At 32.6% G+C, this 11,824-nt stretch overlaps 1 protein-coding gene across 1 annotated transcript; it reads right to left on the bottom strand.

Annotated features, from left to right (window-relative positions):
* Positions 1-4,520, bottom strand: LOC145638825 (L-ascorbate oxidase homolog). The gene is made up of 7 exons (XM_081689867.1): positions 4,178-4,520; positions 3,982-4,091; positions 1,845-2,115; positions 1,541-1,640; positions 742-1,453; positions 557-635; positions 1-454 (listed from the first exon to the last, which is right to left on the bottom strand). The coding sequence occupies exons 1-7, from the start codon at positions 4,304-4,306 to the stop codon at positions 239-241; spliced, it is 1,617 nt and encodes a 538-aa protein (XP_081545993.1). The 5' UTR covers positions 4,307-4,520; the 3' UTR covers positions 1-238.
* Positions 4,521-11,824: the final 7,304 nt, after the last annotated feature.

The following is an 11,824-nucleotide window of genomic DNA, read 5'->3' as shown; positions in this document are numbered from 1 at the left end:
TATCTGAAGAACAATATTATTAACTTTTAAAGAATGCGACCTTGAGAGGAGGTCGTATCAACACAATTGTACGTACTAATAATACAGGCCTCATCGTGGGACTAACTAGTGCTAATTTAGCACCTGAAAGAATCTAATGCAAATCAAAGCAAGAGCTTTGCTTATCTATTTGCTCCATCTCAACAAAATTATATATGAAATAAGTTACCAAACTCACTTAACTAGCTAGCTTAACTGCTTAAGCAATAGGCCTTGTGCGCCTGCCTGCTGCTCTTCCACAGGTACGAGCATTCTTGGGAATGGGGTATTCATCCCTTAGGGATGTTGATGGTGTATAGACACGGAGGTAGAATTGTTGTCCCAAGTACTGTCGCGCCCAAAATTCTGACCTTAAGTTCCACATACCCACATTGTCCAATGCCAAATAGATTGCAGTCCATGACTTAGGGTACACCTACATTAATAGTCATATGTAAGATTTATTAGGTTAGTCATTCTAGTATACACTATATTCAGAGAAAAAAATTTATTGGAATGCATGTTATTTTTTTCATACTTGTGTGGTACAACGGAAAGGTGCATCACGAAGATTGTACTGGTTTCTGCTGGCTGGTGACCAGGTACCGCCATCCAATCTGTTTCCCAAAAATTCATTGTTAAATATTGAAATCAATGTTAAAAGTACTAGACATACATATAGTGCAAGAAATCTTAATTGTTGCAAGTAGTTACGTGACTTACCCAACAACGAAGAAGCTGTAACCATCTAAATGCCAGCTCTGAACTACATCTTCAGTGTTCTCAAAAACAATCTCGATGAAGGATCGATAGTCAGCACCCATGACAGAGGTGGCAAGGTAGATCCCTGAGCCAGTGGGGTTGTAGGGGATGCTACCCACAGTGAAAACTCCTCCAATCTTAAAGTAATCAGCGAGCTTAAGGGGAGTGTCAGCAGGGATGAATGACACACTGTTAACAGCATACCTCTGCTTACCATTCACTTGGCCTGCAGAGTTCTGCAACCTAATAGTCCTAGTAGTGTTGATCATACCATAGTGGTAAGACCCTTGTGGGTTGGGCCTTGGTCCACTTGCAGTAAGATTGGTCCGGACAGAACGGGCTTGATTTAGGGACCAGTCAATCTGGATTGTGGGTCCACCAGGGATTGGACCTTGGACTGAGCCTCCGGAGTTGGAGTAACGAAGGAAACCGGTTGTAGTAAGCACAGGATTGGTGAAACGGGATGAAGCTACAATGTAGTAGTCCCTTGGGGGCTGATCAGCAGTGATGAGCACCGAGTAGGACTGTCCCACGTGGACATCAAGTGAGGAGAAGGAGGTTTGGAGGGTGTGGGTTCCTTCAACTTCCACAAGCTTCATCTTGTGGCCTTGAATACGGAAGTTGAGTGAGTTTTGCAGGCCGACATTGGAGATTCTGAGTCTGTATGTCTTCCCTGTCAAAAGCAAAAGACGATCCTTTTAATTCAAGGCATGGATTTAAGCATACAATATGCAGATGAACAGCTGTATGATGTCTTTACCTTGTTCAACATTGATTGTGGCACCACTACCACGCCCATTGATTAGGATTCCATCTGGGTTAGGCAGCTTGTGTCCATTGTCAAGGGTCTTCTGCAAATCCTGTAAAAGTACCAAACAAATTATTCATCAGCCCCTATGTATTTTATGTATCCCTATTATCTAGCTACTCATATGGGAGGATATAAAGCAGTAGCCGAAGTTCATAAGAAATAGAGATACATTCCTTCAAAGGCACAAGTGAAATCTACATATCCATAAACTTTGTACACAAAACTGATCAGATTAAGGGGAAATGAGACTTACGGTGTGGTTAGACTTGTACCAATCTCCGATAAGAACTGTGTAGTCACCGGCAGGGTCAGGGAATGGAACAGGAATCCTCGGTCTGCTAAGGATCCTAATACCTCCAAAAGCACCAGCAGCCTTATGGAATCCAAGAGAAGGGAAGTAGTAGAAGCTACCAATTTGATCCTTGACTTGGAGAATGTAAGTGAAGTTCTTGCCTGGAGGAATTGGGCAAGTTGTTCCATATACACCGTCTTCAAAGGAATTCCTCCTGTTCTGAATTCCATTCCTGCCAAACCCACCAGAACAAAATACTGTTAAGCTACAACGAACATTACACTAATATATTATATCTTAAAGATTGATGATTTGATACAAGATATGCAGGACCATTGTTAATAACTTTCATGTGTCTCAATTATTTAGCTGTATAAATAATACAATCAAATATTATCTTCTACTCATTTATCATCCCTGTATCTCAGATTCAGCTCCATTATCTGTATGTCACTGATTAGCAACTTAGGAATTTTTTCCAGTAATTAAAGGTAGTCTTAACAGCTTATACTAGGCTTACATACTTTTTCAGTCTGGTCTGAATGTCTGATGCATTGCGAAAACAGGACAGACTTTTTTGGCCAGTCTGGTCTGATGCATTGGGAAAACAGGACCGTCTTTTTTGGTCACGGCCAGGCCCGACCCATGATCAGCTCTATACTATATCATTTTGATAATGAAGCTTTTGAAACACAAATTAAACATTTATTCAATTCCTTTTGTATCATTTAGTTTCAACCCCACAACATAAATTTCAGAAAAATGCAAACAGTGATCAAGCAATTATTGAATTAGCACCAACAGAATCTCAACATTATAGGAATGGTTGTGAAGGTGGTACATTATATCAGTGGGTCCCATTTTTACCGGCTTACTATACAACATTAAAGTATGGACCCTCCTGTCATAACAAGCCAAAATGGATCATCCTAGATTAAATGAATGCCTTACAATGGGTAAAATGTGCATGATTAACCAACCACCCAAGACTTCACTTCATTCATGTTTAGCTAATTTTAAATCCCAATATCTTATCTTAACTCATAATTACCCTGTCATTAAGAAATAAGTATTAATAATAACTATAGCTTGAGTTGTCAGACACTCAGACTTCACATCTGTACTATAATACTCAATTTTGACTGAAAAGTCAATATAACACATTTTTTTACTAGATTTGTAGATCTAAAAATGTGCTTCATAATCACATTGTAAGACTTTTTTTACTTAGATAATGTGTTTTAGTTACTACTTACGGAGTAACGTAAGAGTGTACTTTTCCAAGCTAAAAACCTACTTACTATACTACGATGAGTCCATGATGATTTTTCCAAAGCAATATTCAGTACAAGTAACGCTGTTTTAGTTCAAAATTTGCCTTGACATCGATAAATATTGTCTTTGAAAAATCATAACGTCGACCATTGCATAATCTTGTAATCATATTCTTAATTAAAACTCCGTAGTTGATCTAATCAAAGAGGTTAGTGTCATACACTAGTCACATCAAGAAAACTAAAAAAATAAAGTATATGAGAATAATAGTAAAAGATAAGATAAATACACTTTTATACTTTCAAAAAGAGAAAGAAAAGGAAAGAAATTAGTTAATGAAGAATCTTAGTGATAATTACAGCATAACTAAACAAGATGGAGCATCCGGATGTAGCAAAAAGGCTCACAAAAAAAACAGAACATCCGATCCAAATCCGACCCGTGGATCCTAACTTAGATCTAAGACAAAAATTCACATTATTTTTTTTATTAAATATGAAGTACTAAATTAGGAATACTAAAATACGATCCAATTTTCACGTGTAAACAACCAGACATAAAAGTTAGTGACACCCAATTAACAAATTTCTCATAAAGTAATCTTTTTGACAGTATTCTTGAATTGTAGATCACTCACTTACTAAAAATAAAGGAACACTAATGCCGCCATTAATGTAATCAATGTCAATAACAAGATCGTACCTTCCACAGTTAAATAAGCATTAAGAGATACTTAATATAGCTAAGCATTATTAATAACACGGATAGACGCGTGATTTTGTGAAAAAAAAAAAAAAAACCGATATTAGTAATCGGAACTTACCATGAAAGAAGGAATGGAACATCAAGACTATTGAAAACATTGATAATGAGATTATCATTAGTTACTGAATGAATATCTGGTCCAGGAAACTGCCCATTAATCAAAATACCCTGAAAAAACAAAAACCCAAGATTTAAAATTTAAATATTTGAGAAAACCAACAAAAAAAATAGAAAAATAAGGAAGAAAAATGAACCTGTTGACGAACACCAAGAGGGTAAATATCACCATAAGTGATATTCCAGTTGAAAAATCTGTAAGGATCTTCAGCAATAACAATGGTGAATAACAGAGCAGCAATGCTCAAATTCAAAAACAAACGCATTGCTTTTATTTATTTATTTTTAAAAAAATGGGTGTTTTTTTTAAAAAAAAATTTGGTATGATTTCTGAAATAAAATGGGTATTTATTTTTGATGGGGTTAAGTTTATAACTTTATAAGTAGAAAGAGTAAAGAGAGAGAGAGGTGGGGTTTGAGAAATGCGGTACAGAGAGGAGGAGAGAGAATGGGAGGGAAAAGAAGAAGATTTAAGATTTTAAGATGATTATTATTTTAGTTAAATTTATTAATCAAGTGGAAATTAAAAAAAAAAAATAAAAAAAAAATAAGGAAAATGGCGTGTCGGTGAAGGTGGGTATATTGGGAAGTGGGACCATAAAGAACAAAAACAAAAGCGTGTTTGAAATGGGTTTGGGCTCACATGCCGGTGTCTGCAAGAAATTAGTAGTGAGCTTCTAGTATTAGTATATTGTATACTCATTCAAGCTACTCTTCAAATATTACTAAAGGCATGCTTGGATCGAGGGACATATTAAGGGCCTGTTCCGATTGACTGAACTCAGCTGAACTGAATTGAACTGAACTGAACCGAGCTGAATTGAACCGAGCTGAACTGAACTGAACTGAACTGAACTGAACCGAGCTGAACTGAACTGAACTGAATCGAGCTGAACTTAACTGAACTTATTAATTAGTGATTTTTAATTACGGATTAGTGATCTTTGATTATTTATTGATTATTTATTGATATTTATTACTATACATATGTGTATATACAAATGTACATATTAAAATATTTACGAAAAATATACTATATAATTATAATTATAAAATGTATGGAAAATATATTATAAAATGTATGGAAAATATATTAAAAACTTGAAACCTCTAATTTTCTCAATGAGATTAACATTAGAAATATGTTTCAAAAAAATAGAACCATTTGAACAATGAATTGTATCAATATTATTATTGTTATTATTATTATTATTAATTATTGATAATTATTATTATTATTTATTGATTATTATTATTAGTATTATTATTAGTATTATTATTATTATTATTATTATTATTATTATTATTATTATTATTATTATTTATTGATTATTATTGTTAGTATTATTATTATTATTTCAATTATTATTGTTATTATTATTATTATTGTTAATATTATTATTATTATTATTATTATTATTATTATTATTATTATTATTTTTATATACTATTTATTATTATTATTTTTGTTGTTGTTGTCGTTGTAATAAGATCTTAAAAGAATGAAATTTGGCTTTATATCATTAGCAATATCATTAGACATAAATTAAGAGCTGAGCTGAACTGAACTGAACTGAACTGAACTGAATTTCAACGGAACAGAACAGGCCCTAAGAGTAGTGCAATAAAAGTCTAAGTTAAGCAAATTGAAAGTAAACCGGGGAGGAGGAGATTGTAATGACGTTAAAAATTACTACCTCCGGTCTAAATTGCTCGTAATTTTGGGGTATTATTTGTGAGATATAAAATATTTTAAAGTTGCGAGTAATTTGGACCGAAATTAGTATTTAGTAATAGTGATGTATACAAATTCTCAAAAAAAAAAAAAAAGTTGGTGTAAGTTAATTTATTGTGAAACAGGTTAAAGTTACATTAAAAGTACTTAAAGTTACTATTTATACCGTAAAAGTTGTTATAATTCTATTACGGAGTAATAATTTTTATCTTACAAAAAACTTATAATGTATTAGGGTCTGTTCTAATAGACTGAAATCAGCTGAACTGAACTGAACTGAGCTTAACTAAACTGAATTGAACTGAAATGAATATTTTATAAGAGAAGGAAATTAAGAGCTGAGCTGAACTGAACTGAACTGAATTGAACTGAGCTGAACTGAACTGAACTGAAAATAAACGTATGAGAACAGGCCCTTAGTATTTACAGTATGTAATCACGTATTTATAATAAATTACACATTAAAATAAAATTCAAACCAACGTCAAATTAAATTACCCTTTAAGTGGTTAAAGTTATCATAAAAATAGTTAAAGTTATGTTCAAATTGACCGTTAATAAAATTAATGTACACCCGTTGTACACACGACTTAGGGTCTGTTCTCATACGATTATTTTCAGTTCATTTCAGCTCTAATAAGTTCAGTTCAGCTCTAATAAGTTCAGTTCAGTTTATTTCAACTCCTAATTTCCTTCTCTTATAAAATATTCATTTCACTTCAGTTTAGTTTAGTTCAGTTCAGTTCAGCTCTAATAAGTTCAGTTTAGTTCAGTTCAGTTCAGCTGAGTTCCGTCAATGAGAACAGGCCCTTAGGGTCTGTTCTGATTTATAGAACAAAACTGAATCGAATTGAACTGAACTAAACTAAACCGAGCTGAAATGAATTGTGTTATGAGTGAAGGAAATTAGGAATTGAACTGAACTAAACTGAAATAGAATTAAGCTGAAGAGAACAAACCCTTATTCTAGTGAGGTATGAGGTGAAGAAAGAGGCTTATTTTGAGGGTAATAGTTACACCAGGGGCTAGGGGGTAGGTGTGTAACTATTATCCTCATTATAAGGGTAATAATTCATTTATTATCTCTCTCTTTTCCTCATGAAACAACTACTCCCTCCGTCCCTAAATTACATTCCTCTTTCTAGCATTTATTCCTTACATAATAGAGAGAAAGAGGAATGTAATTTAGGGACGGAGGGAGTACCTTTTTCATTGTATCATATGTGATTAGGTGATCGTATAGTATTTTTTGTTGATTAAAACTCTTTAAAATAAGCAGAATTGACAAGTGAAAAGTAGTTTTATTTGCCTATATAAAGCTGATTGGATGTTAATTAATGCAAAGGGTATTTTGTTTTCCTTTTATATAAGCATACAAGTCTATTCAAATCAGGAATTAGACCAATTTGTTCCTTTTTACCAAATGAGAACACATAATATCAAGTGAAAACGAGTACAAATTCTCACATATGATGCAATTGATAGAGAATATTTGAGAACCTTGTTGGCTAAGTAACCTTCTTGAATTTCATTATCAGGCAACCACCATTGTTTATTGTGGTAATATCTCTATAATAGATATATCATCATATATCTCTTTGCATCTTTGATATTACTTGTTTAGTGCTAATCAAAATTAAGATGCTATCAAGGAAGTTGTAAATAAATATATTTGGATTAATCATTATTGTTTTGTGTTTGAATTTACGAGATACATATGTAAGGCAAGACATTAAAAAGCGAAATATGTTTCATATTGCTTTCCTTGCCTGCGTAGTTTTTAATCACATAATATTATGTGTTCAAATAAGTCAACAATTTAGATAACTATTATTTCATAATTTTCAATACGTATTATTGACTTACATGTATCATGAAAGTTTGTGTTATTATAACAAATTCTAAGTATTGCATATTTTATATGTCATATATATTGATTTGATATACTTATAATTATGCATCTCATTGAATATAGAGTAACAAATTGTAAGTAGCTATCTATCTTATTGTTTAAGAAGGAATGTTGTACATATACCTTAATGTATTACTTTAGCATTTGTGAAAGTGAATAAAAATGAAGTACAATTAGTGCTCATTCTATGTGAACTTGTTGTATAGAGTGTCATTAATGACCATGAATGGATAAAGTTCATTAGTTAAGTAATGTTAGAGATTGACTAATATGTAGATTGGATAGTCAGTAATTCGATCTAAATTAGTTAGCAATTGTCAGTGATGGGCATTACACATAAAGTTTTGCATAGCATATTAGAGATAAATAAGTTGCGTGTGTACATGTTGGACTATAGTCATAAATAAAAGGTATTAAAAAAAAGGTTGCTATATTAGAAGGTATTTGTAGTGTATCAAGAGGAATATAAGTTAATGTTGTATTGATATAGATCATTATACCTCCTTTGAACATACTTGACTTGTCATTATGGCTGATATGACTCTTGGGAAAGAATCTTGAATTCGAGTTCTGTTTTAGTTTCTGAAAATAAGATATTGCTTAAGTCTTTTCTTGACAAAGCTATATTTAATTGCATTTAATGTGATACAAATTTCTAACAATATTTTAGTTCTATATATAGCATTGTTTTCTATCAAATACAAATTAGCCACTGAATTATGATTATAAGCTAAGTAAGCATTTATATAAGTAATATGTTTAGGTACTTGGATGGCTAATTTTGCACCTACGTTCACAATCTGTTATGAAGGAAATCAGGAAGATAAGTTGGTATGAGATATATATTTTTAAAGCTGTTATTGTTGTTATGCTTGTAAGAAATGTAGTTGTATGTATGTGATTTGGTTAGGCTAATTTTTGTATGCTTCTGTTTGCTCCTTGCTAATTTAATATTTTGGTTGGTGTTTTGATAATGCATATTCATTTACAACGCATTCCTGATGAACTCAAGGACATTTTATGATGGCTTTAAAGGTGTTGGCCTGTAAGTGCATGGTCACTCTAAAATTTTGCAAGCTACTATGGCACATGAAGAGGACAGAGATGATTGAGTCACTGTGTTAGGAGATGGCTGGATCAATTTTGTCAAAGGTAATGGGATAAGTGCTGGTGACGGTTTAAAATTTACGTATATAGGGAATAGCTCTTTCACTTTGCAGATTCTAAGGCCATCAAGAAGCAAGAAAACAGGTGGTTCTGGTGCTGGCAAGAGCAATAGTGGTTCGAGTAAGAGGCGTGGACGTACACCTGCTTACCATGGCAATTCAGAAAGATGATTGAGACAAATGAGTGGATTGATGACCTTGCACGTAGCCGTCCTGAGCCACATTTCAAATTCATCTTCACTGCAGCTTACCTTAAGAAAGGGGCAATAATAAGTGCTACTAATAAGTATCAATTATGTTAATGTAATTGTTGTGTGCTGTACACCCTTTTATCTGATGAAGAAACCCTATTTACTTTGATGCCTTTGTTTGCAGAATGTTCCTATTGACTTTGCCAACTACTAGCTTGGTAAATTTGGTGAATCAACTAACGTTTTGCTTCAGAATTTTGATGAACAATTTCCTGCTAAGCTGAAAGTTGTGAAGAAGGATGGTCTGGTCACTAAGTGTGAGTTACTAAGTGGTGTTAAGGATTTCACTGCACGGTATAATGTCCAGACAGATGAAGGTGCAATAATTATCGTAGAGGGAATCCAGCAGTCTTTGATATAGATCTGGTGCTAATGTAAGACATTGAAGATATTCTATTGTTTCAGCTTAATGTAATTGGTCCTAATAATGCACTTAAGAAGGACACAATAACAATACTGTAATGGTTAGAATTTAATTTAGGCGCCTGTATTGATAACCTTTCTATTATTGCCTGACTTACTATGTCGTATCAAATTAAACATCTTCTTACATTTCAGATTTACAATGTTGTCCTATTTTATCCATTAGCTTGCTAATTTAATCATAATGATTGGAATTAATTATCATTTATACCAAGCATCTTTATCTTTTACAGTGTTAATGATACCTTAGCTTGAATGTGCCTTGGTAGTGTGTTGTTTAAGCATTTTATATATAGCTAGATAAGTTTGATAGTGAAAGGCTGGTATGAATAACCTAAATTTTACATATATGAGTTGTATAATTTAATGCTATCACTTGTGATCGAACTGAAAGAGTGCAAATTGTTTTCCAAGGGTTTTTATAATGAGTCTTTTAATATTGTTTATGTGAAATTTATTTTAAGACACCTCCAATTAACCTTTAGGGAATATATTGTAACACTCTTGACTGATATAAAAGGAAGGTAGAGTGTTAGAAATTTCATATTCCACTTGCATTCATTATTTAAAATACTATCTTGATGTGTAAGAAGTAACTCTGTGACTGTGGCTAGTAAGGGTGAAGAGAAAGTCGATAGCAGTGTGAAGCAGGCAAACATATTAGTCTAGAAGTGGTGGAGAAACGTGTTAGCTATCTTAAACATAAGGTGGAGGAGCTAGAAGTTGTTGTTGCTGCTCTTTGTTTTGGTGAACCAGTAGGCAAGCAACCTAGTCCTAAGAGAGGTTGTTCTATTAAACTTGCTAAAAATGAAGCAAAACAAAAATATGAAGGAGGAACCAGCACCTACACCGCCAAGCTTAGTCTTCCTGGTACTGAGATTCATCACCATTCGAGTCCATCATACTCACCTCGAAGTGATGCCTCATATGATGGTTTATTTTAAACTAAGAGCACCTCTACAAGCTATGTTTACCTAAAATATGTACTGTGCTGATTGTATGTGTAAGGTCTACTTAGTTTTCTTTATTTATCTGCCTAGCTTGGTGTAATTTAGTCGTAAAACCTCATGATTGTAAGATTTTCTAGTTATCTTAGTGTGTTGTTTTATAAGTGTTTAGTTAGTATGAACTAATGATATGTGCTACTCATGGTATTAGTTATCTATGAACTTTGATGTATCCTTGAATTGAAGAATGTATTAAAGGAAATTACATGGTGAGTTTAGATTTGTGGTGTTTGCAAGAAAGTGTTTCGTTCAATCTTTAAGGAGAATGCTAACCTCATAATAGTTTCTATCAAGTTAACAAAAAGTTTAAGTGAAAAGAAATCCACTGTAGTTTATTACAGTAGCTGACTCCCTTAAGTTCTTTGCATACATGTTTTTTGAATTTCTGAATTCTACTTGAACATTCAAATCAAGGTTGCCTTGAGCACCAACACTGTTTATAGGATCTAGACTTCTTCAGCAGGCTGCTATCATAGCTTATTTCCACTAAAACAACGTGGAGATAGTTAAATCAAGGCCTAATGTAAGAGTAAGCATATCCACCCAGCTCCATTTGTTCTTTTACCTAAGATTCAGATAAAAAATACACTCACACCATCTCATACAGATAAATAAATCTATTAAACAACATTCACGATAACATAAAAAAGTTTCGTTCAAATATTGGCTGCAAGACAACAAAATCTACTTGAATTTGACAGTCCTTAATGTAAATATAGTTAAGGAATAACCAATATGAAATATTAAGTGACTATATAAATTAATTGAAAATACAATAATTGTGGTGAATTTTGTATAGAAATGTTTAAGTTTTCTTCTATGCAAAATTTATTGAGTTAACATTCATAAGGTAGCATTTTTTTTTTTTTTTTGCCTATTTCCTTTAGACATTGTACTCCCGGAATTGTCCTTGGACTATGCCTTTTTTTTGTTGCTGCTTTTCCTTATGAAAAGTAAATTGGCGCTTGACCCTTGCCTTTTTTTTTTTTTTTTTTTTTTCACTTTTATTAATCTTAAGTTACTTTACATAACTCTGCTTTAATTTCTCCTCTCTTTCATTTTACGCTTTCCATTTTAGAAACGTGATCATCTCTTAGCTTCTCCTCATTATCTAGTTTTTTCAAGGTTTGACGTATTTGTAAGGCATTAAAAATGTTTTTACAAAAGTACACATTTTATCAATAAATCAACTAATTTATATAGTGAAATTATGTTGGCAACTTTTAATAAATACAATTAATATAAATTGATTTATAGTATAAATACTAATAATATATTTGTTATGTATAT

The sequence above is a fragment of the Chenopodium album genome, chromosome 7 (assembly GCF_948465745.1).
Source record: "Chenopodium album chromosome 7, dcCheAlbu1.1, whole genome shotgun sequence".
Taxonomy (NCBI): domain Eukaryota; kingdom Viridiplantae; phylum Streptophyta; class Magnoliopsida; order Caryophyllales; family Amaranthaceae; genus Chenopodium; species Chenopodium album.
This window is presented reverse-complemented; position numbering and strand designations above follow the sequence as displayed.

What these genes read in the sequence shown, in the direction of transcription:
- LOC145638825 (XM_081689867.1), bottom strand. Translation starts at nt 4,306, where the DNA reads ATGCGTTTGTTTTTGAATTTGAGCATTGCTGCTCTGTTATTCACCATT. An exon ending in CACAATCAATGTTGAACAAG is followed by an intron (nt 1,454 to 1,540) that starts GTAAAGACATCA and finishes TGCTTTTGACAG; the next exon opens with GGAAGACATACAGACTCAGA. An exon ending in TACAGCTTCTTCGTTGTTGG is followed by an intron (nt 636 to 741) that starts GTAAGTCACGTA and finishes TTTGGGAAACAG; the next exon opens with ATTGGATGGCGGTACCTGGT.